Below are 27527 nucleotides of genomic sequence, written 5' to 3' on the forward strand. Positions count from 1 at the left end.
ATTTTATTAATCATTTCCTCTATATCTATTCGTTTATAATTTAATTCCATATTATGATTATTTGGATTTTATTTAATTTTGAATAAAGGAAAAATTGACACAAAAATTGAATGTACTTATAAAATGCTTCTCTAAAATCAAGGGCACTTTATGCTAGAATAATTCTAATACTTGAAAGAAGAAAATTCGTATTTTTAAACGTCATGAAGTTTCCCACTAAGACACAGCCAAAATATGGTTATTTCATTTTATAAATCAGATAAATATAAGAATTGTACTGAAGATAATATTGCATCTTCTCACTTATAGAAAATATGTTAAAAATATTTTTTAAACATAACAAAGTAAAAATATAATTCAATACTTAGCAAAAAACAATTTATGAAAAAGTAAAAGCTCAAAATTTCTGCTATATAATGACATTATTCTTTATGAAAGGTCAGTGAATTTTCATATCATAATAATATATATGAAACAAAAGATTTTGTTAGAAACTGAAACTTTGAAAGTCTTCTAAGGGGACAGTTGGCTTTGTTGAAGGAACAAAATTTTAAGCAAACAGGGCGAATATTTCATTGTTGTGAGTTTCCTAAAAAATCAAAAACATATACCCTAATATGTTTTTTTTTCCTGAAATTCTGAAAACTACACTTGATAAATATTCATATTCATCAAAAAATGGCCAAAATCATACATTTTAGCCACTTTTGAAACCAACCATGAAAATTAATACTTTCTCGGCTAACCATTTAAAGAATTCATCAGATTTTTTGATATTCATTTCATATCTTATCTTCTAAGAAATTTGACTGTTCTACATACCACCCATGGATATCGATTTGGAGGCTCCACTTCTTTACCACCCATGATACGTGCCATTTCCTGTACGTTTTCTTCTCCACAAGCTATAGATCGTATAATAATAAAATGTGGTAAATACAGAATTGATACAAAAATTAAAGAAAAAATATATAATTATATATATAACTTACTACATATCTGTGGTTTAGGGTCAGGAGGCAGTGTAGGTGTTATTTCATCTATAAAAAGAAAACAACTAAAGCTTTTCAACATTTCTCAACAACATGATATATGTATTAGATATTTAAATCTTGAAGATATGGAAAGATATGGTATAAAACTTCTAGCAACCGATGGCTTAATGGATAAAAGCATAGACTATGAAAGATAATCAAAGGAAGAAAGCTATGAGTTTTATCCTCTTCTTCCGATATTATTTAAAACTTACAGAACTCAGCAATGATTTTTCGCTGCAGTCGGTTTGGCCGTTAAAGCCTTTTCTCCAAGCAAAATGGAAGTAGGGGTCAATTTCCTTTCAAAATTCATCATGACGGCAACCAATGTCTATACATAAATACATAAAATAGGCCTCTTCTCCAAGCGAAATGGAAGTAGGGGTCAATTTCCTTTGAAAATTCATCATGACGGCAACCAATGTCTATACATAAATACATAAAATAGGCCTCTTCTCCCAGCGAAATGGAAGTAGGGGTAAATTTCCTTTGAAAATTCATCATGACGGCAACCAATGTCTATACATAAATACATAAAATAGGCCTCTTCTCCAAGCGAAATGGAAGTAGGGGTCAATTTCCTTTGAAAATTCATCATGATGGCAACCAATGTCTATACATAAATACATAAAATAAGCCTCTTCTCCCAGCGAAATGGAAGTAGAGGTCAATTTCCTTTTAAAATTCATCATGATGGCAACCAATGTCTATATATAAATACATAAAACAAACCTCTTTTCCAAGCGAAATGGAAGTAGGGGTCAATTTCTTTTCGAAATCCTCCATGATGGCAACCAATGCCTGTATATATATAAAATAATAAGCTTTTTCTACAAGCGAAATGGAAGTAGAGTTTAATTTTCTTTGAAAATTCTCCATGGTAACCAGTGCCTATATATAAATAAATAAAATATCACACTTCAGTTAAATGATCTCTCGGTTATCTATATAGTTTTACTGAATAGAAAATGCCACCCATCTTATTTATAATTACCTCTTGACATGTCAAGATATGCTACATCAAATGGAATTATTTGGGTTACAATTCATTACCAAGACAGCAATCATGTTTCTTAGATTGACTACACATAGGTGAAAAGATGAACTTTACATATTTCATTTTTATTATGTATAATAAATAGTGCATGATAAACAACATAATCAACGACATATTTGGAAGTTTTAGAAACCCCTCTGTAGTTAAATACCATTTAAACATTTTAACTTCTAATTAGAGAAGAAGTTTCATATTGCATTCATTAATATAAAAAAATTAAAATTGCCTGATATTCAAATTTGTCTTATACCTAAAGGATCATATTCAATTTATAACACATCTACAAGTGTTATAAGCTTTATATTTTTTAATGAGGATTATGTTCATTTTTATGATGAGAAAATTGAGCCAGCAGTTTGAGGAAGAAAACAAGCGCCAAAGCAATTTATTTTTTTTCTTTCCTAAAACAAGTCTTATCATATAGAAGCTCAATGTTAGCTCTGAAAAAGAAGCGAAAATGCCTAAGTAAATCATTAATATAAAAATCTCACTAAAACAATAAATAAGAAATGTAGGAAGAGTTTCCTTAATTATTTCCTCTAGAAAAATTTATTGGGTTCGCTTTCTTTTCAAACAGTTGATATATTTGCACTCCATATGAAAGCTTTAGATTTTTTATGATGATCACATGATGAAGATAGAAGGAAGAAATCAGGGATATAAATTAGAAAATCAGGAAGGAGGTCTGGTTTGGTTCTGGTTATATTAACGTCACGTTTGAAGCAACACTGGGGCTATTTTGGGACGGACCGCGTCATTTTGAACTACGGTCAGATGAGGAGGACGACACCTCTCCACACCACACCACACCAACGGGAGGAGGTTTGGTCATGACGGATTTAACGTGCAACAGACCCCTTTATACGAAGGTTCTTCGGTGGAATCGGGTCACGAACCTGAAACCCTCCGGTTCCGAAGCCGAGACCTTACCACCAGGCCACCGCGGCCCCATGAAGGAGGTCTGAGTTTCTGTAAGTTTCACTCAACGGTTGACTTTAAGCTTTAAATTTTGATATTTTCTTATTATTAATTAAAAAGTATACAAAATGTTTAGTAATTTCTACCAGTACGGATATTTTCGCATTTTTACTCTTCTGCTTTTCATGTTTCGATTATGTGTAAATGTGACATTGCGACAGAAGTGGTTTCATATTCAATAGCAAATATGATCGTGGGGGTAACGCGGGTGCAGTAATAGTTTAATCTGTTAAAAATTACTTTCGAATTAAAAGCACTATAAAGAATATCACTCTATTAGTTTCAAAACGTTCGACGTAGTAGTTTTAATGTTAATGCAATTGTTTACATTTCAATTTTGTGATGTGAAAATGCATGCTTTTTAAGAAATAAATGAGAAAAAATAATAGATCCTCTTATTCAAGTATATATCGTAAACTTTTACACCACAAAAATTTATTTATAGCATACTATTAACATTTAAATACGATTACTAAATATCACGGATGCAAATTCAACAAACTCAGTGTTTCTTGCATTGTGAAAAACATTTACAAAATTTGAAAGATGAAGATTTAAGAAAAATTTGAATAAATACATTATAATTCTGTTGATTGAGGTGATTATGTAGAAATTTCTTTAAAATCGTATCATTTGTGATATATTTTGGAAAGAAGAATCAAATCTTTCTATTTAATACACATCCTTAACATTATTGTTTAGTAATAATTACATATCTTTTACTTTAAGAACCTCATGCTGTCCAATCATTGATAATATTTTTAAAAATTGATTAAAAACTATTTTTGAATATTCATTTAAATTCATAAGTGATATGAATTTCTCTAAAAATTGTTCCATAAACATATTTGAATATCTTTACAGAGGCTTCAATTTATCTAATTATTTCTATTTATTTATAAAATTAAGGCTTTTTAGAAATCAAGCAAAATCATTGCATATAAAAGAAAAATATGACTGAGAAGACAAAATATGGTTGATATTTTCATAGTACAAACGTCAGTGAAATAGGTGCAAACGTCAGTGGAGAAAATAGTACAAACTTCGTTGGAGAGATATAAACTTGAATGATATTTAAATATACAGAAAATAGACGACATATACAGTGTCTCACAAAAGTGATGGGACACTTGTGCTTTACAAAAGGAAACTGTAATAAAATAAATTAAAAAAACATGTATAAATTTTTATGGGTGTGTTTCATACTTAAATTTAGTAACAATTATTACATAACATACATTTTGTCAAAATATTAAAATACTAATTTAATAAAAATACAATTGTTTAGAACGGAGCAAAAAATAGCTCACATAAGTGATGGGACACCATTAGATTTACAACAAAAATCGTCTGAAATAAGCAATAAAAATATTGTTGTTGGTTTTATTTTTACTCAAAAGCAATTGTCAATAATTTATAAAATCGTCTGCAGTATTTATCTCCAGTTTGTTTTGGAATTTTTGTGTTTTTTAGCTCTGTGCAGCCATGAATGCTAAACGAAAAGAAACTTCGCCTGAAATTTGAAAATTAGTTATTAATTTGCATATTGAACGTGGAAAATCTATTAGAAAAACTGCTGAAACAGTTAACTTGAGTCATTCAACAATTTTCAATATCATTAAACGATATAAAAAGAATCATATTATTCAGGATAAAAGAAGACCTGGCCGACCATCAAAGCTATCAGATGGAATAAAGCGAATTATCGTTCGAAATATTAAAAAAAATCCAAGAAAGAGTGCTCCTAAAGTTGCTGCTGGCTTACAAGCATTATATGGAATAATTGTTAATCCTGAGACTATTAGAAGGGTAATTCGATCTGCTGGATATCACGGTAAAGTAGCCAGGAAAAAATTCTTCGTAAGTGAAAAGAATAGAAAACTTAGACTAGCTTTCGCAAAATCCAACATAAATAAGAATTCTGATTACTGGAATAAAGTTATATTTGCTGATGAGAGTAAATTTAATATATTTGGTTCTGACGGTAGAATCTTGGTGTGGAGAAAACCCAGGGAAGAATTTCGCAAACAGAACTTGGTGCCAACAGTAAAACATGGTGGAGGAGGAGTTATGGTATGGGGGTGTATGTCGTCCGCTGGAGTTGGTAATCTTGTTTTTATTGACAGTATAGTGGATCAGTACAAGTATATTGACATTTTAAAGCAAAATTTGAAATCTTCAGCACGAAAATTGACCATTCATAACGATTTTAAATTCTACCAGAACAACGACCCCAAGCACATTGCTTTGAATGTTAGACTCTGGCTGCTGTATAACTGTCCTGAAATAATAAAAACACCACCACAATCTCCAGACTTAAATCCCATAGAGAATAGTTGGCAAGAATTGGAATCAAGAATTCGCAAACACACCATTTCTTCAAAACAACAATTAAAATCGGTGCTTCAAGAAAAATAGGGTAAAATCACTCCAGAAATCACAAAAAAATTAGTCGAATCCATCCCAAGAAGATTAAATCATGATGTAAAAGTAAAAGGAAATTAAACAAAATATTAAAACCTTTTAAAAAGTAAAATTTTTGGATAAATATTTAATGGAAAAGTAAGTGTCCCATCACTTATGTGAGTCATTTTTTGCTCCGTTCTAAACAATTGTGTTTTTATTAAATTAATATTTTAATATTTTGACAAAATGTATGTTATGTAATAATTTTTACTAACTTTAAATATGAAACACCCAAAAAATTTTTGTACAGGTTTATTTATTTATTTTATTACAGTTTCCTTTTGTAAAGCACAAGTGTCCCATCACTTTTGTGAGACACTGTAATAGAACTATGAATTTTGTAGGAAAAAAGCTAGAATAACAATCGATTTTAATTTAGAAATTTTTTTAAAAAATATGTATTAGAAGTAGGGATTGCAATATCGGTATACCAGTATACCGAATACCGGTATTTTGAGCCATTTGTATAAGTTTGTGATACCGGTATTCACAGGTTTAAATACCGGTTTTTCGGTATTTACTAGAAATTTCTAAAATTGGCTCCACTATATGTTCAGGGATCGCCAACACAGCAAAATAGTATACGTTTTTGTTTTTATGTCTCCCTAAAGGCGAAATTAATTAGCTAATTATCGGCTTAATTAATTGCTTAAATCTAAATTAGCGAAACATGGATTATCCCTGAAAGAAGATATTCTATCCATAACGACTGATGGAGCAACAGTTATGAAAAAAGTTGGAAAGTTGATTGGTACAAATCAGCAATTGTGCTATGCTCATGGAATTCACTTAGGAGTAATAGATGTATTATACCAAAAAAATAAAGAACAGAACAATCCAAATATTGTGGATATTGAAATTTCGGATTTCAACTTTGAAGAGAGTAAGAGTGTGAGTGATATTGACAATGAAGATAATGACAATGTAATTGTTGAAGAAGATATTGCTAATGAGGATGAAATATTTACCCATCAAGAATTGCTTCCTATAATTTATAAAGTTCGAAAAATTGTTAAGATATTTAAAAGTTAACCTACAAAAAATTCCATATCACAAAAATATATACGACCTGAAAATAAAACAGAATATATGTTAATATTAGATTCTAAAACACATTGGAACAGTTTACTCCTAATGATGGAACGATTTTTGAAACTGGGAAATCCAATCCAAAAAGCAATAATCGACTTAAACCTGTAAATTAATTTTTGAGATAGTGAATTCGACTTAATATCCAGAACTGTATCAGCTATACTTCCAATAAAACTGGCTGTTGAGGCATTATGTCGGAGAGATTCTAATTTATTAACAGCTAATGCGACAATAAAAAAGAACAGCACATATCACTCACTATCTGAAGAATTATATATTACATTAAAAAATCGCACAATCGCAAATTTATAATGATTTTAAAAATAAAAAGCCAATTAATTAAAAGAGACTACAAATTCAAATCTAATCAAGTTTATAGTAAATTTTCTTAAAATTTTTTACCCACAAACCTATCCACATTCAGAAGAATTCGGTTCAGTTATCGAAGATTAAGATGATACTAATGTCGATAGTGAAAAGGAATTGTCTCTTGAACAAAAATTAGAATTAGCGATAAATAGAAAAATGTTCAACGAACCAAAATACAATACAGAAATCAGCTATATCCAAAACCATCCGACGAGAAATCGATTTATTTGAAGATGAGGGATTTAGAGCTAAATACTTGGAAAAAGTATATCGCGCAATGCTAACAATACCACCAACTAGCGTAGTTGCCGAAAGATCGTTTTCGACAGCTGGTAATTTTCGCACAAAATTACTTTTCAGGCTTAATGACAGTACAATGGATGCATTATATTTTTTAAGATCGCATTTCAAAACTTTGTAAATAGTACCACAGACTGAATAGTGATATTTACACTTTTTTGTTATTTAAATAAATTTCCTTTACTTTTTTGTGATTCTTTATATACTGTTATAATTTATAAATTACACATTATTTTTTGTGATATTTACACTCTCTAATAAACTAGCAAATAAAACAAAAAAACAACCTACGTTTTCTTTTTTTTTTCTAAAATTTCTAATACCGGTATTAAAATCGGTATCCCGGTATTAAGATCTAAAAAATACCGAATACCGATATTGAAATTTTGGTCCGATATTGCAATCCCTAATTAGAAGTGCACTAAAGCTGAATGCGTGAATTATAAACAATTTTGCACTAGTGTGGGTATGATTTTATAGACTTTCTGATCAAATAATAAGGAACTCAGCTAAAATTGTGTATTCTTCATAATTTACTAAATTGAATAGTTTTCAATATGCCTTGAAATTGGCCATGGTATAAATAATGGAAAGAAAGTGAATATAGAAAAGTGATTTTGAAATGTATGTTTAAAAACTTTTCTATCTTATCTATCATTTTATTTGACTTCTAGCAAACAAATCCACTTGCTCATGTTTCGTGTTCAAATGGTCACTAGAGGCTACTGGAGCCTCTGCCAAAAATAAACTTAAAAGCTAATGTTGCAGGTACTTATCGACACAAGAACATTCGGTGAATCGGCGTTAAGTTCAGATAAACATATTTGGTTTTAGTAAAATAAAATTCTATCACAAAATTTTATAAAAAATTTCTAAAGAAATCCTATTCTTGTTTTGAACTCTGAAATGATCAAATGAATTTATTCATGCTATTAAAAACACAAAAGATGATGCAGTTGTGGAAAATATTATTTATATTCTTGTTTTGAAATTTTGAACCATCAGATGAAATTATTCTTGTTAGACAATGACACAAAGAATAAGATGGTTCACAAAAACCATTGCTTGTAGTGTGCAATGTTCGTCGCAGGTCAAACATCTCATTCTCTAGAGATTGCCCATATTCAATATTTTTTTTTATAGAATTGAGAAATAAACCAAATATCAGTCTGCTTTACAAAAAAGATTTTAAATTATTCTGAAGGAGAAGTAACGTAAAATAAGAGCACATAATACTATGGTCCATGGCGTCTAGCTTAGATACATCGTCAAAGCTAGCGAATGTCCTGTAAAATAAGAGTTTGTTCAAATTCGAATTTTAAAATACTTCTCTATATCAGATATATTCTATTTTCTATTTTATTCCAAAAGGTTTTTATTTTATTTTTTTGTAAACGTAAATATATATGCATAAAAAAACTAAATACAAGAACGGAAAGGGAAGAAATTATGCAATGTAATGGAAATTGTTCATCAGAAAGGGAAATATCCAAAAGATATTCAAGATGATACTTTTCAATACAATGGGTAATAGATTAACTTTAATACAGGCCGTTATCGCTTCAAAAATAATGATCAGAGATTAGAATAATTTTAGATTAGAGTAGAGAAATATGAGCAAAAATGCATACAATATTAAAATGCAAAGATTGTCACACCTCAGAGAAGCAGCAAAAAAGAAAATATAAATTTCATGTGTGATTGAAACGAGAGAAACTGAATATAGCTTAAAAAAGGGTTTACCTAGCATAGCAGACCAGTTTCACAGGAAATTTTCAACTGCCAAGCACCTTTAAGGGCAGTCAACAGTAAATTTAGAAAAATAGTGAAAATCTTAGTTTGAAATAATGCTGAATAAAATTTAACAGGGTGTCATTTTTCATAAGCTGATCTTTTTAAAATTTATTTTGGTTGGAAGAGATGTTTTTATTGAAGCAAATTGCATCCGTTCGAGATACAATTTGCTTTAATAAAAACACCTATTCCAACCAAAAACATTTATATTTAATAAAAACGTTTATAGTGTATTAAAAAATCCTTTTGTTACAAACCTGTAATTTTCCTTCCCAACATGAATAGTGTCAGCGTAAGAAGGATATTTTTACGATCAGCCGTGTTGCATGCTGAGCGGGTGCCGCGTCATTGACCTCAGAGCTTGGCGACCATTTGGCGACTTGGCGATAAATTTGGTGCCTTTGGCGTCAAAATGGATAATGCTCGAAACTTCGAGAATTTTGTCGATCCGTCCATTAATAACCAAGATACGCCTGATTGGTCTAGAATCTTCTAGTCCTGCCTCCCGGGAGCTAAAAAAGGCCGGCACTCTCAAGCTGTGGTGTGTCGTCGTGGATTGTAGTCGGAGTCGCCGACAAGTAACGAGTCTTCCAGAGGATAGCGAAGAAACAGCGGAGTGCCTGCGTTGTGTGGAGAGAGTGCTGAACTGCTGTGTGCCGAATTCTGTTGTCTACTGTGGAATTGGCGCCATATGTTTTGTGTAATAGCCAGTTGTGCGAAGTAGTAAGTCGGCAGCTAAAGCAAGAAGAGACAGTGAGAAATTCAACCGTTGGAGAGACCGTAGAGCGAAGCTCCGAGGATCCCCTCTCCTGCTGGATTTTGTCTAGCCGTTTTGTGTGCTGTGGACGATTACTACTTGTGGGCTACTTTCTGCTGCTGTGTGCTGTCCTGTGTTCGTCTCGGCTATAAATATTTGTCGTCTTTGTGTACTCGTGTTCTTCGTGTAAATAAGCGTCGTTGTTTTTTACTGAGGCCTACTGATTGTGTTCTCACACCATGTCACTACCGCTATCGAGCGAACCCGACGGTGAAGAAAATCCGTAACATTTCTTTTATTGTAAATATCTATGAAAATGCAATCTAATAATATGATTTTCAAATTCAAGAATTCGATTCTAAATTGATTTTATGCAATACTTTGAAAAATTGTTCTGTAAATATGCTTAAAATTATATTAATAGCATTACTTATTTTTTTCACTGAAAAGTGTAGCTTTTTGCAAATAAATATGTAAATTAAATACCTTCATCTATTAGAGCAAAGGAGGCACTGAAACCTTTTCCTTCAAAACAGCAGTCTGTGCGAAACATAAAAAGCATAGAATTGCCTGAGGATACCATGGTTAGTGGTCTGGTTCCGTGGCAATATCTGTGAGGTAAGGAAATGAAGTTTTAAGATACAAACAATACTTGTTTTGAGCATAATTTATTACATAGTGTAAAATTTGAGTTTTCATTTGCTTAATCTTGGATAATTATTTTTATTTTGGCAATAAAAAATAGATAGCTTTGTTTAACATTTTTCTTCCATTTAACCCTTCTTCATGATAATTCAAAATTAGTTTATCAAAAATATTAGCAGGATGGCAATAGTATTTTGAAGTTAGAGTTTCCATATAATAAAAAGATATTAGTGCCTTATATTTGGAATTCGATGGAAAGTCTTATTTATAGAGAGTAATAAATGTTTCTTACAGACTGTAATGCATATGTTAGAAAAAATAGTGCATTTCAGACATTCAATCCATTTAATCGAGGGGAAATCAGGAGAACTGTTTATAAGATTCAATAGTATAGATTGAGATAAGAATGTTCATTCCATAAGTCAAATCAAAAAGATTCATACGAACACTTATCCCTCTGAAATTTTCACTTTCTATGATTTTAAAGCGCTGACGAGTTGCTTGAAACATTGAGACAGTTCTGCTAAGAGCTAAAACTCAAAAAATAAGACACCAAATTGAGCTGCAATGTACAGCATTTCACTCAGCTGTTGCTACCAGGGGTAATGAAACTGAAATGCCAAAAACTGTTAAACATTGCTTTTGTAGTAGCAGTTTCAGGTAATAGAACAGATTTTTTCTTAGAATTTTGCATAGAATTGTAATACCAACCCCAAAAAGTATATTCTATGTATAATAGTTTATATCAGGCCAAGAATATTTTTTTTTTGAGAAAGCTGAGGCGGGACTTAATAGTTATTGTTACGCGTGATATACAAGGCCATATTTTACAACGCTTGGTACCCGTTTGATCATGTACATCTGAGTACTTTAGTGTTTTAGCGCAATAATTCATTGAGTTAGTGCTCGGATGAGTCATTCATCAAAACATTAGATATTTTTAAAGTACTTTTAAATACAAAAAGGCTTTTATATTTTCACTTGCATATTAAACTCCAAAACTCAGACCATTGGCATTGAGAACTGAATATTTGCTTCTCTCTAGTATCAGACATCGATCCTCTAACAGTAGCATCTTTTGAATGCTCGGTAACTTTATATTTGCTGCAACGGTTATAATGCTGCTACGGTCATAGTTTTAAATATATAGTTACCTTTTGATATGAGTACTAAAATCGCCAGTTAAACTAACTGCCAAATAGTCTTGAACACAAAGAGGCTCGTAAGCACGAATGTCGAAGACTTCATCAAACTTCACTCGAATAACTTTGCCTTCCGGGGCCTAAAAATATGAGAAAAGAAGTTTAATTTCTTTACTACCTGAAAGAAGGTTTTCTTAAGAATTTTTCTTACTTTTTTTTCGTTTCGGAATTTATCTTGACCCCCGAGTATCGACATTATTTTTTCAATTTTCTATAATATTAAACTTTCTGCATATAAATTAAAACTTGCTTTACTCAGAAATTCATTTAGTTTTGTACTTGTTTAATTTAGTTTCTTATTTTGTACACTGAATTGCAAAATACTGCTTTTAGGCATATAAAATCATTTTTCATGAATGAAACACTTAAGACATGGGAAAAAATTAGAGTGTTCAAGTCTTTCAAATCAGTAGATTTCAAGTTAGCTAAAAAAGAATTCTTTAACATGTATTCCTGTATAAATCATTTTATTTGGTTTTTTGTAAATAAAATAATATAAGCAGCATATATTTTGTATGTATGCTTTAGCATATAAGAGTAAGGCTAAAGCATATATATAAATGTAGTGCGACAGTAAATAATATTAGCAACTTTGTAATCAATTAAAGAAATAACCATAGGCAATCTTCAAATAAAGCAAGTTAATTTTATAAACAACTGAAGGGTAATTTTAATTATAATGTTTGGAATCTTAAAATTTCTTTTAAAAGTATAGATAATTAACAAAGCATTTGTCTCTTACTGTAATGAAATATCTTGAAATGAATTATCAAAAACTTATTCATTATACTGTGAATAGTTTTAAATTAATTTTTAACTTATTTTTGACATTGTTAAGGGAATAAAATAAGTAAATAAAGTTAAATGTTGTATAATCATAATTCCAAGACATAGGTTTATGAATTTGAATAATATTACTTTACAATCTGCTCTTTTAGAATAAATGGAAAGGAAAATCTGTTCATGAAAATTTCTAAGCTTATTATAAAATTTTCTAAGCTTCTCAACTCAGATGCGTTTCAACTGTAAAATTATTGTTATTAATTTGTATCATAGATTATGAAATTGAGAATAAGACAGTAATGTTTTTTTCTATGAGGGTTTTATAAAAAAAATTATTAAAGATTTGCTAGTTCATTTTTTGGCTTTACTAAATTCAGGTTACTTTGGGGGAACTTAAATGTAAATATGCTTTCCTGATTTTCATTAGTAAAAATGTAGCGTGAAAAATTTTCTGCTTAATAAGTAATAAGTACATAATAAGTGATTTAATAAGTTTTGTACATAATAAGTGATTTAACTTATTTATACATTATTTTATTGAAAAATTCTTAATGTATATTAAGATTTATTGTGAAATTATCTTTCACCATAAAAAATAAATAATTAATCAATTTCATTAACCACTTGTTCCATTTTCGGCCGTCAATCGAAAAAAAATTTTAGATACAAACATTGTCATGCAAAGTCCAAAAATATTTCAATTTCTTGAGAAATATTCATATATGCAAACCTTAATTTTTTCAAATTAAAAATATTGCAAAGTGAAAAAAATAAAACTGATTCAGGAAAGTTAATTAAGTTTTTTTTCTCCATCAAATTACTGCCAAAATAAAATCAGTAAAGAGCAATTAAATAAAATTGTATTTATGCATTTTAAGTAATATAAAATTTTACAGAAAAATTATTAATCTTAGAAAAAATGATGCAAAAATAATATACGGGGAATACGTAGAAAAACTTCCTTTCCTCCAGTTTTTTCGTTACTGTTTAAAGGTATTCCAGTTAAATTCAGTAAATCTGCCATTTAATGAATCAAGTTCACCAATCAATTTACTCAATACTAAAAAATATTTTATAATTATTAAATATATTATTATGTTTCTACAAGTAACTATATCCTGTAAATATTTAAATGAGATCAAAATATTATTTATTTCAATACCTCAATTTTCCATACGCAAAGATCATCGGCATAGTACCGCCCAGGGTAATTAGGCGAAGAAAATGTTCCAGTGCTGTCACCTTTGAAGTGCTTAGAGCATTGAGTGTTGTACATTTCCACCAAGATACTGTAACCTCTGGATGCAATGGTGGGATTTGTAAAAAATCGAATATACAACTTCTTGCTTTCAGTTAGTATTGTTCGTCCTACCTGAGTACCGCAGTACCTGAAGGTATAAAAGGGGAAAAAGCATAGTTGAATTTATTATCCTCCGTGTGTCATTATGGTTAAATTGAAGAAAGACAGAAGAAGATAAAAAGATAAAATATTGTTCTGCATCAACTTTTGAATGCTACGATTCTTTCGTTACGCATTTGTATCAGCAAATTCAAATTCTGAATGAAAATAAAACTGCGGCAGCTACATTTATAAAATTATTAAATGATATTTAATGATCCACTGATTTTTTTTTGTTTTGTTTTATTCGTCTCAAGCAAGTTAGACATTTAATTTTTTTTAAAAAAATTCCTCAGAAAGATATTTTTCTACATTTTTACTTAATGTGTTTCATATTTTAATGATAAAATTTTGCAATGGACTTTTCACTCACTTTCTGACGTGGTAGAGGTTTTGAATTATCTGCATTGATGTGTTTTCAAGGACACTACAAAATTTTGATATTTTCACAATTTAATTATCAGTTGAAATAATTCAATTTTGATTCCATATCATTAGTGTCACCTGATAAAATAATTGAGAGTTAAATGATGTCGGGATTTAATATTACTTATAATAATAAATTATAACTTAAAAATAATTAAAATAAAATTTGTATTTTAGTACACTAATGAAAGTGTGTTTTTAAAACAATTTTTATCACTCAAGTTAAAGATCCAATGTCTGAGAAGCTACATTTTTGCTCTTGAAGTTTTTTAAATCTGAATCTTAGTCAATGAAATTAATGACCAAGTTACTATTGCCATCTTAAAATATTGTTTAAATCATAAAAAGAATAAAGAAAATTTCGCAAAAAATACATTTTCCATGTTCTTGGCGATTACAGCCAGTGACTAAATTTCTTGATTTGAATGAGATATAATCGCTGCTTTATCAACACATTAATTTATTTTTCTTTATTGTAAAAATATATTTATTAAATAATTTTAAAACTGTCTAGAGAGACAAATGTGGCACTTCAGTCTCCTTAGTTTGTCAATCACAATTCTAAATCATCTTTCATTCTCTAATAGTTTTTATACTAAAAATGTATATCAGAAAATTGTAGAATCTCTTATAACAGAGCACGGAAGATAACAAATTCATTACATTTAATCCAATGCAATAGTTAAATCTAAGAGAGAATTTGATTATTTATAAAATGTAAGGAATGTTTAAGTTAAATTTAAAAGATAAAGTTAAAGATAAGGATTGCTGATAAAGTTGAAAAGTTTAAGAATAGCTTTTTTAAACCTTTCTTCTAAATTTTTTTTTATCATCAAAAGTTATCTTTGAGACTATCTCGACAAAAGGATAAAATTTGTGACATTGTTTTTATATAATCTCTCATATTTTTTGCTTTTATGGAAATTTGAATTTATAAACGTGTTAGATTCTTTAATTATTTTTTTGAAATATTTTCATTCCATTTCTTAATGTACTTTGTTGCTTACACTCTGACTTGTCCTGCTCCATCAGATATTTCCAATCCATCATTGGTGCAAAAATCACTTTCCTCAAGAGCAAACATTTCAAATGTAAGCAATATCCTGTTACTCATCTGCTTGATTTCATCGGGTACTTTCATCTGGAACGTAAAAGTCAAAAAAGTTATGTTACAATTTAGTGTTTTTATGTAGCTATAAAAAGAAAGCAGTCCAGTGTCTCAAAGATACAAATTCAGTAATCTTGAAATTCTATAAGTCTATGGCTTTACAAAATCTCAGAAGTTATTCGATCATAATGCTCTGAAATCAATAATAATTTAAATAATTTCAAGCTGCCATTCAGGAAGAGTGTCTTTGAAGTGGTTTGCATATTTATTTGAAATCTACGAACTCACCATAATGACAACAACAAAAAAAATCACTTTTATTTTTATTGAGAACAGTGAAACTGAATGATTAAGTTCTCCCATGAGTTTCTTTCCTTTCCTTGATACACGGTACTTGTTATTTAAAGTTAATTTATTACGTTAAATACCAACCATTTTCCTCTGTCCCTTTCTTCCATCTTTCAGAAAAACTTATTATTCCTTCTTTGCAGACCAATTGAGGCGTATTTGAAAAATATTTCTCGAAATGCGTTTTTATCGTGCATACGGATTGAAACATTTTATCGTGGGAAGAATTTTTTATTGACAGGAAGAAATAATAGTCGGAAGAAGAAAGATGATCTAGGAAGTACAGCGGATGTGGCAGAACGTCCCATAATATTGTAACAATTCTTTTGCAACTAATATCCCATAATAGATATCACGGAATTTTAGCCAATATAGCTTTAATAAAATTATTATCTGTCGTTATTGGGCGATCTCGGTAGTGTTTACCTTACAAGTCAAAACAGCCAGCTCTAAACCTCTTAAAAAGATTGCAAACGGTTGTAACAGTCATAGTAGCCTCCGCTGTATTTTATAAAACAATGAAACATAACGTACCATAAATACTTCCTTTGACTATCCATAGTGAACAATGTAGAAAAATATCTTGAAAGAGACAATGTCATAAAAGAAATGTACTTTAAAATACCTCTGAGGCGACTGAAATAGATGTCATAGATATCTAATGGATAAGGCTGCATCTTTATACAAGCTTAGCCATTTAAAGTCATTCCTAAAGTGACGAAAAAGAAACTTATGGGCCATCCACGACTGAAATAGATGTCATAGATATCTAATGGATAAGGCTGCATCTTTATACAAGCTTAGCCATTTAAAGTCATTCCTAAAGTGATGAAAAAGAAACTTATGGGCCATCCTTGCATATTATTAGAAAATTGGATCCTGATTATGAAAAATTAACTTGCTGCTCTCTATAGTTATGAAAGAATTTTTTAATCTAGAGCATATGCAAATATCCTCATACTTTTGTTAGCGTATGTGTAACCTTAAGGTATAAATGTGGGGTTTCATCATCTCAAAAACGAGAATTACTGTTAAATATATTTCTCAAGTGAATAAAACTGAGGTAAAAATAACGAAAAAATCTTTAACTCTCAGTAGCCCAGAATTTTTAATTGTAATTATCTGAATTATATTTTAGAAAGTTATCTAAGTTATTGTTTTTTCGGTGAAGTACTTCTAAGAAAAGTTAACTTATTAAGCCAGATGTGTTTTTTGGGGACAACATAAAATCAAATCTTAAAAATGGTGATGAGATAAATGGAAGTAAAATTAAGTCAAGAGAAAGAAGTCAAACCTTGGATGAGACAGAAGGAAAAAGAGAGTGAATTTGTGTTACGGAGTCAAATCAGAGTTATAAAAATTTCTGCCCAGTCTTTGTTAAGTTGAAGGGAAGAAGCCGTCGCTTCAGCAATGCACACATAATGTAACATTTTTTATTACAGTAAAAAAATTTCAATGCTTTTTCAGAGCTATTCGGTTTTTAAACCCGTCTGATGTCTCTTCTAATTTTCGATTTATTTTCTGTCTCTTATTTAGTTATTAATATTACTAATTCTCATTGGACTTCGGCCTTTCAATGTAGATAAGCAGATAAATGATATTCAAAATGAAGTTATAAACTTTAAAAGAATTTCGTATAATGCTGCCAATTTTCAGCTCTGATGTACAAATGCCAATAGATGTGAAAATGTTTTATATCCATGATAGTTACTCATAAGATTTCATTTAATTAAGGTTATATTTTGTATGAAAGTTGCCGGGTTTTCAGAAAATATTCTTCGAACAACACATCACTATCAAGTGCTACCAGTTTTGCCCGTACGTACTTTTAAAATAAATTTTGTTAATATTTCTGAGTCACTCATGAAAGATAGTTTATCTCTTGTAAACTTTTTCAAGTGTATTCTTTACAATAAATATGCTTCTTTAGATGCTTCCTTTATTATAAATATTCAAACTATTGATTATTTTTAACTTCATGAAATTTTTAAGCCATGCTAAAGTTGCTCGGTCAAGAGATCAATGATGCCAGATTATTGTTTCTTCCTTTTTTTTTCAAAAGCCTAAGTAGTACTGATATCACAGCAACGAATTATATTTCAATTTATTTGGTTTGATTAACAGTAAATTGTGAAATAAGGTGAGGTCTATTTTTTGATAGACTTCGTAATTCTGAGCTGTGTTTAGATGACGCGGATGGCACTTGAGCCGACATTCTCTCTTCAATATCAGCAGTCCGGCGAATTTAGAATCATCGGATAGATATGCTGGCAGACCTTTCTTGGAATCCGATCTCGAACTAGCAACCCAAATCTAAGAGAGACTATCTTATACAAATATTTCAATATAATACAACAACATGCCCTCGTTGTCTTGTGTTGGGAATTCCTTCATTTATTGGTATTAGAATACAAAAAAATAATACATAATTTATAAGATTATTTTGTTTTCAAAAACATTTCAGCGCAGTAAGGTATTAATCATTATTGAATCGATCCATCTATTTTATGTTTAGATTTGGTGTTTTCATACACATATACGTTTCTATTAGAATTTTTTTTGTTGAGAAGATATCACTGAAAATTGTGAAACATTAGAGGATACTTTGCTGTCATTTCATTCCTGTATAATTTTTTGTATGATTCAAGAAATAAATAAAACGAATTTATATAAGATGAAAATTTATATGAAGAGCTGAAAGAAATTTACATTTTAAATATCAAATTCTCTCCTTTCAGTAATTCCACATTCAAAGTTTGAAAACTATACATTTAGATCATTTGAAATGGACAAAATCGCATTCAATCAGTTGTTCCAATCAAGTCGGTTTTTCTATTTTTGAAATAATCCAATCTTCCATAGACTAAAGAGTTTTGATATATTTTCAGGTGAATAAAATAAAACTGGTGGTTTTGAATTACGGAATAAACGGAAATGACGGAATAAAAACTTTGTCATTTAAAGCTGGTCTAATATAATATCGTATAGAAAGAAATATAATATCTTATAAGAATCCATTTTATTTACTGCATTTAAAAAATTACTTCAAAGAAATGTTATTTAATTTAAATTCAAGTAACATGCATTTTATTTAAATAATGTTTGATGTATACAGCGTTATTCGGGATTTAAAAATTGTCAAGCCTAATATTTTTAATTAAAAACCACTTTTAATTAAAATATTATATTACTTAAAATCCCTTTATCATCTGAAACGATTTAGTTATAAAGAAAATATTAGTTGAACCGGACTATTTCTTATAAGCGATGATAGCTGATATTCTCCAATGTTATTAATATTTTTTTAATAAATACATAAAATTTTGCTCAAAAAATATTATTAAAAAATAAAACAGGAATACAAAAAAATAAAGTTTCGACGTTGCTTCCCAACAAAGGATTTTTCCATTTCTAAACTCCCTCTGTATCCATTCACTGTATTTATTATATTTCGAAATTAATAAAAAATTAAAAAGAAATTGCGTAGAAATAAAATAAGAGTATGAAAAGGTAAAATTTTGTATTTTCGGCATAAAAATATTTCTTATGGAATATCATTTTAATACGAAAATAATGCAAAAAAGGAAAAAATCATGGTTATTTCTGATTATTTGAATATTTTATTAAACTTTGAGCTCTTAAAATGTTCTTTGTAAGACAACATTCCTACTCTGATGCTGAATAACAATTATGCAAAGTTTAATTGAATTTGGTCGAATTGTTTGAGATGTGTAACATACATACATATAAAGTCAGATTGACTTTTATTTACACTAAGATATTAATGTATCGTTCTGACTCATATTAAAAATTATGAGTGATTACTATAATAAAAGCCTTTATAATAAACGGGTATCAGATATCCTACTGTAATCACAAATTAGGATTGCTTTTTATATAGACAGTATTCAAATATTTTTGAAGGATTTCTTTGTGAATAAGTTTTAAAGGTTTAATTATATTTAAACCTTTTATTTAATTTACTTGGTTAAGACGGCTGGTCACTTTACAACGTTTAAAATCAATGCCAAATTAATAACAGAATTCAATTAGAATTATTCACTCACTTCTATTTCGTAGATTATTTGTATATCAGAAGGATAATCTTCATGGGGAAAGCCTGGACTAGATATGTATTCCCGAGGATGATCATAATCCAGAGTGATTTTATAATCTGGAACAAAACCTAGAGAAGAAATAAATATTTTTTAAAAAATGTCAATTTTCACAATTTAAAATTGAAAGTTTTCTATGATTGAAAACTACAATTCTCTGAAATCTGTAGGAGAAACCAATTTTCCATTTCTGGGTGAATTATCTAGGTGTCTTTAAATACTCGTGGGAAAGAAATTTATCCGTTAAAATATATAAAAAAAATCATAATATAGACATTTCAATGTTTTTTAATAATCAGAATTTATCGCTTACGCAAAGACGATGTCTGGAAAAGACACATTAGATAGTAATTAGCAATACGTAGATCTGAAATCTTAGAATATAGTGATCTAAAACTGAATTAGAAATAAACTTTGAAATGCTATTTCGAGATGAAATATGCCGAAATTCTCTCTGTCTAGCAAATTTTGAAACTAAAAAAATGAAGAAAAGAAAAATGTCTACTTATGTTTGTAGCAGTGACCTACGTATGTTTATAGTAATGACCTGCTTATGTTTATAGTAATGGTCTGCGTAGGTTTATAGTAATGAATCTTGACAAAGGCCATTATGCGTTCTTGATACGAAATCAGAGGACATAGAATTAATCTTGACAAAGGCCATTATGCGTTCTTGATACGAAATCAGAGGACATAGAATTAGTTTTAAATTTTATTCGTCTTTTACATTTCTTGCATACTTTAATAAATTTATTGTTTGTTCGAATAGATTTCATCTAAAGATAACTTTCACATGTAAACAATCTTATGACATTCATCAACACATGTATCAAGATCAGAAAGTGTAAAAGCAATTTCGAACAATGCTTTTGCATAATGCATTTTTTTTCCTTTTAAAATTTCAAATATTTTCAATTTTAGAACAAATTCATCATATGATTTCAAAATCTGACACCTTCTTTTAGGGCTATCAAATGTTATTAAGAAGTTTATTGCTTAGTCCGATAGATTTCATATGATGTAAAAATGTATATGAGATGAAAATATACAGGGTGGTTATAATTAAACTTTCCCTATAAACAGCATCCTACAAAGCAAACGGATAAACGGATTGCAGTGAAATTTGGTATACAGGCTATACACGAGATGCGCTCACGGAATTTCGAAAAAAAAATTCTTGTTCCAAAATGTCCAACAGAGGACGCCTTTTCCGGGAAAACATTAAATTTAACACAATAAACGTCCAAAACGGAATGCAGAAACAATATTAACAATCTAGAACAAGAATTATGACTAATAAAATGTAAAACCGGGAAAAGTTATCAATTCTAGAAAGAAAAAAAAATTGCATGCTTCCGAAGAGGAAGCTTTATGCAAAACAGGTTAGGGTAAGAAACGTTTGCAGTCGTTGTCATGTTTTATGTCGATGTTTCCAGCTGTAATGATGTCGGTATCTTGTTGCAACATTGAATGACTTAAAGAACTTCATAACGCTTCATGTGCGAAGCATCACAACTGATCAGTTACGATCTGTTGTTGAACACACTGTCCATCGATTTGAAATTTTGCAGGTGAATGAGGGTGGTTACATGGAGCACCTTTCCTAACATCATCCTGGACAGGATTAACAACTGCTCCTCTTGTGCAATTTCGTCCTAATCTGTTCTTCTTTCTGCAAACTGAACTTTTTTTTTTCCCTCCTCTTCTCAAACAGCGTACTGTTATTTTTTCCTTACCTTTACTTAATAGGGTTTGATGAGACGGTGATCAGAAACTAGTTAATAAATGTTAATATTGTTTTTGTATTCCGTTTTGATCATTTATTGTATTAAAATTAATATTTTTTCGGAAAAGGCGCCCTCTGGTAGACATTTTGGAACTTTTTATTTTCGCAATTTCTTGAGCGCATCTCGTGTATAGTCTATATACCAAATTTCGTTGCAATCCGTTCACCCGTTTGCGTTGTATGATGCTGTTTATTGGGGAAATTTAATTATAACCACCTTGTATATAAACGAGAAAAAAAATGTCATGTAAAGAAATCTCTTAATCACATCTTTCATCCACATATCAGCATTTACGGAAATTTAAGAATGTAGCAAGTTCAGGGAATGTAAACTGAAATTAATACAATACTTTAGATAAAAGTTTTTTTTTCTTTGTTAACTTTCAGACATTATCTGACAGGTAGATTGAATTGTTATTTTAGTTTAGCAAAATAGCGCGGCAAGCATGAAAGTTCGCGAACATTCCTTGGTTGCTTCAATGTTTTTCATCGTTTTTATCCCTGCTCCTAGTATTTATACGAGATTATATAAATTATTTTTAGAGTAGTTCTATTATGCCAAGCAATGTAAAAAATAAAAGACATTTCCATAAAAAATAAGAAACTCGCATACCTTTTAATTTCAGGGATAAAGCCTGCATTTTCCAGAAGACAAAAAATAACCCGGCTCATTCAAAACGTTTTAGGAAGTTTTGCAGTTTTTAATTAGGCTTAAAATTGTCATTCGTTTTTATCTGTAGCTTTGGAATCCCTTCATGGATTTTTTTGAAAAAATAATTGTATGTTATTTATCCACAGGTTGGTTATAATCAAACTTCCCCTAAAAACAGCATCCTACAGCGCAAACGGGTGAACGGATTTCAACGAAATTTGGTATATAGACTATACGTGAGATCCGTTCACGGAATGTCGAAAAAAAATTTTAGTTCCAAAATGTCCATCAGTGGACACTTTTTCCGGAAAAACATTAAATTTATCACAATAAACGACCAAAACGGAATACAGAAAAAATATTAACAAGCCAGATCAAGAATTATGAGTAATAAAAAGAAAAACCGGGAAACTCCCTAACGCTTTATGGGCGAAGCATCACAACTAATCAGCTACGATCTGCTGTTGAACACATTGTCCATCGACTTGAAATTTTGCAGGTGAATGAGGGTGGTCATATGGAGCACCTTTCTCTACATCGTTCTGGACACGATTAACAACTGCTCCTCTTGTGCAATTTCGTCCTAATTTGTTCTTGTTTCTGCAAACTGAAATGCATTTTTTTTTTTCAAACAGCGTAAAGTTATTTTTTTTCCTTGTTTTTACTTAACAAGGTGATCAGAAACTAGTCAATAAATCTTAATACTGTGTTAAATTTAATGTTTCTCTAGAAAAAACGCCCTCTTATGGACATTTTGGAACTAAAAAAATTTTTTGAAATTCCGTGAGCGCATATCGTGTATAGCCTATATGCCAAATTTCGCTGCAATCCGTTCACCCGTTAGCGTTGTAGGATGCTGTTTATAGGGAAAGTTTAATTATAACCACCCTGTACTTCTTACTCGTCTTTCATTTTGGGTATTTGTAGTTGCTACTTAAGTTATTTTTTGAAATGAACTAGCAAAATAAGTCTTCTTTTTACTGTGAATTCTTTTCAACTACAAAGAAACGGGAAAATATCTCCAACATACTTTTAAAAGTAGGATTTTCTTTTGTTTGCCATTCACTTGTATTCCATGCTCCCTGTAAAATAAATTAATAATGTAGTGAGCATTTAAATAAAAAAAATTAAGTATTATAATTTTTTGCGTGTCTCTAAAACTCTAAAAAGGAATATGTTAAAGTGTTTTCCAAGTGAAACTTTTATCCATCATTTGGAATTGAATCCATTAAAATTTAAATTGCTTCAGTTCGAAAATCTACTGAAATAAACATTTAAAAAAACAAATAAAGTTTTTAAAGTAAAAATTAATTAAAAATTAATAAAATATAAAAAATAGTCATTAAACCATATCGAAAAGAAAAAGCAAATTAAGCCAGATTTTCTAGCAATTATGGGTTGGAAAATTATTTTGATTATAATAACAGAAAATTTCACACAATGAACAGTTCTCTGCAAAAAAAATCTGTTACTGTTTGCAATATAACTAAGCAGTAAATATATGGCTATCACAACATTTTTCATACTGCAAGTCACATGAGATTATCTATTAACATTTCAGCTGGATTGAGATTGTATTTCATCATACTTTCAAAGAAAATGACAGTCATTCACAGCATATTTCAGATTGTATCAAAATCCGACAGCAGCCAATAAGTCTGAAATTGACTAATGGAAAAAAAATATATTTATAAATAGTTTTCATAACTGCTGTTCTTGGAATGTGAAAAAAAAAATGAAATCATAGTCATATTTATTTAGTGAAATGGAATAATATAAATATTTAATAAATCTTTTTAATTATTGTTCAGTACTTTGCTACCAACTCGCCAAGTTGGCAAGCGCCCATTCTAGGGTTGCTCCTTTTTTGTAACTGCGCCGGTCTTGTACCGCCAGAACCTTTTAGAACTCGAAACGCGATGCTTACCGTTGGTAGCGGGGTGACTCCATGCCCCTTCTCAAAGAAATAAACCGCATTTTATAGAAGCATCGTTTAATCACTTATAGCTACACCGCAATTCCTTAGTTTATTTTAATTAGTTACACCGCATTATTTAGTTGATTTCCCAATCTCGATTATGGAGCCATCATCGACCTCCGCAGCAATTATATAAATTTGGAAAACCGGAAAACTTAAGATATATTCTTGCACTTTCATATGTTTAAGATAAAAAAATCATTATTAGCCACTTTTGAACTGCTTTTTAATTAATAGCGACGATGTTTTAATTTTCAAAACCTTCAAATATTCTAACTACCGTTTCTGAAATATCGGATTACAAGTAAATAGTTAGCGACTGTGGCACAACTATTCGTAACCACTTTTGAACTTCTTCTTAATTAATAGCGACGATGTTTTAATTTTCAAAGTCTTCGAATATTCTAACTACCGTTTCTGAAATATCGGATTACAAGTTAATAGTAAGCGACTGTGGCACAACAAAAGAATATCATTCTTTTGCGTATTATTTTGCATAGTGTTAAAATACTCATTACTTATAAAAGCTCATCTTTGATCTTTTGAAACTGGAAGTATTTTCAAGTTGACCAAAGATATTTAAGACTGCATCCTAAAAGCAAATTTTAATGAAGAAACTATGTATGTATATATTGAAATATTGCCTTACTTCCTTGACTTTGTTTTTATCTTATTTTACTTAAATAGAACTTCATACGGGACTTAATGGTTTTCTATCATTTATTGGTATCAGCTTACTGTGTTTTAAATAAATGACAAGCTGGCAGTTTCTCATAAATTTTAGTTCCCTTTATTGATTTTCTACAGGTTCGAAGCCCAACTAAGAAACAGGGTACAAATGCCAAGCTGGTACTCTATGATAAGTTGTTTATTTCCTTACACTGTCACTGATCCTTTCTAACAAAGAACTTGGAAAGGTAACCGTATCGCGATTAAACAACGCCATTAATTTGCAGTCTATCTGAGCCAGAAAATTTTATCACGAATAAATAACACAGAATCGCTCATCGTCCTCTGTTTGTTTGTCTATTAGCGGTGCGTCTCGTTGTTGTTGACAGTTTTGCATATTTTGATGTTAGTCTTTGGCGAACACTCACTGTTGATGTTGATAGATGATTTCTTGTTTAGTTTTCTAATCGTAGTAGAAACATTATTCGTTCTCGCATTGTTGGCCACAGTTCTACTGCTCTGAAAAAAAAACTTGTCTGGTTCGATGTTAGAAGAGGCTAATTTCAAATTACAGCAGCTATAATAATGCCTGATTTTATGTTTAGGACTTTCTGAGAAGAGAAAGTTTCAAAAATCCATCATCACAATACCATCCAAAGAACGATGCACATTGTCACAAATCTATGTGCAAACTGGGGTTTTCAATTTGAAAAATTAAACTAATGCCCTCTTTGAAAAGAAAACTTTCACCGGAGCAGAAAACTTGCTTTATTTTATTTTATTCTAATATCTGCTTTTATTCTAATACTTTAGATCCTTGTATGCTTGGTTAATAAACCAATTTGAATTGAGAGCCATAAAAAACTACTTTCATTTAATTTTACACTATTAATAATTTATGTCTTGTTAAATAAATTTGTATTAGTTATTAATTTATAAACAGATCTAACATCTTTATGTTAAGCTTTGATCAGTCATGGTTTTTAAATTACTTGTCCTAGTAACTCAAAACCCATTGACCATAATTAATTAAATTAAAACTAAAAAAACTTTTAATTAAAACTGAAACCATGATTTTCAATGAAAGAGATGAAAATATAATCATAATTAATGAAAATTATGTATTGTTATTGTAAAAGTCACACATTGTTAATGAAATGATATGATAATTAATTGAAACAAAATTAATAGATTTACTTAAAAAAGTAAACTTACATATTTACAGATATTTTTGAAAAGCATTAAGTGCCTTTTTTATTAGTATTCTTCTTTTGTATGATTGAAATATCCAATTAAAATTGCATGAGTTTAATATTTATAAAAGTTCAATTATTTTTCGATTTTAAGTATTTCGATGAGCTATTGAAGTTAATGAATCTCTTGTAGAATAGGTCTCGGATGAAATTATTTACATAAAATCAAATTTGTGGTCAGAACAGAAAAACATTAAACAACGTTTGTTGATTGCTATAGAGACTAAAACCTTTAACGAGAGTTGTTATGTGATAAACTTTCCATATCAAGATATACGTTTATATATATTGAAAACGCATATCCATATAATACATATACAGGATCTTTAATTTTCTTGAAATACAAAATAGAATATCTATAATTTTTTATTTCAAAATATGCCTTTTAAGAATCATATTTTTTTTTTTTTCAAATCTTTCAAAATTTCTATCTTTTATGAAGATCACTTAGAATGTAAATGAAAAATTTGAGTTAATTATATCTGACCATAAATTTAAAAAAAAACATTTTGAAACATAATATAGTTTTAAGACATTCTAATTCTGAAATATTACACTCATTATAGTGATATATTTTATAAATCAAAAGTAAGAAAAGCTAAATTAGATAGCTCTAAAAACAAGTCATTACTTTCATTAATAGAACCCCATTACAAAAGATTAATGATAACTATACTTACAATATTAAAGAATTTTGAGAGAAATAATAATGTTGAAAAGTAATATACAAATGAAGTAGAATCCATTTTTCAGAAAAGTAAAAGATTAATGCGGAAGTTGAGTTAAATATACATTCTACGAATTTCTGATGATAAATAAATAGGAAATATGGAAAATCGGCTCATTTAAAGCTTACCAGGTTGATATCGCATGTGTTTGAACATCTGTGAGCTGAATGTTCGCGATACATTGTTTTTATAACGTCGCAGCTGCAACGGTTAATTTCTCATCACAATATAATAAATAACTAATTTTGTACCAAACTCTATGAGACAATATTCTTTTGTTTGCTTTATTAAAGCTACTGAATCGGTTCCTAATTTATGAATGTTTTTTCACATTAACACCAGAACGATGGAGACATTTTCAGCAGTTTAACTATTTCAGATAAAAACAACACAAGATAATTTTTGCATATAATCATACGAAAATTTAACTGTTTAAAATCCCTAAACTTGCGTTTCTTTTCCTTCTGGGTTATGAAAATGATATTGGATATAATCAATTTTCCTAAAAAATTGCTTCAAAGGTTCAAAACAAATATTGATCTTTGGCATTAATTAATTACCATTAAAAATAATTATCCTTAAACATAT

The 27527-nt window shown here is 29.6% G+C and overlaps 1 protein-coding gene across 1 annotated transcript in view; it reads right to left on the reverse strand.

The window, feature by feature from the left end:
- LOC129958523 (ovochymase-1-like) overlaps positions 1-27004 on the reverse strand; it is a 48858-nt gene extending 21854 nt beyond the window's left edge. The window contains exons 1-9 of the mRNA XM_056071053.1: positions 26892-27004; positions 23342-23393; positions 19826-19944; positions 15310-15443; positions 13640-13865; positions 11647-11774; positions 10334-10458; positions 993-1040; positions 823-905 (exon numbers count right to left, since the gene is read on the reverse strand). Of these exons, the coding sequence (XP_055927028.1) occupies positions 823-905; positions 993-1040; positions 10334-10458; positions 11647-11774; positions 13640-13865; positions 15310-15443; positions 19826-19944; positions 23342-23393; positions 26892-26957 (981 nt within the window). The 5' untranslated portion in view covers positions 26958-27004. The remainder of the gene's footprint in view (positions 1-822; positions 906-992; positions 1041-10333; positions 10459-11646; positions 11775-13639; positions 13866-15309; positions 15444-19825; positions 19945-23341; positions 23394-26891) is intronic.
- Between the last annotated feature and the right edge of the window lie 523 nt (positions 27005-27527).

This window comes from Argiope bruennichi, chromosome X1 (assembly GCF_947563725.1).
Source record: "Argiope bruennichi chromosome X1, qqArgBrue1.1, whole genome shotgun sequence".
NCBI classification, from domain to species: Eukaryota; Metazoa; Arthropoda; class Arachnida; order Araneae; family Araneidae; genus Argiope; species Argiope bruennichi.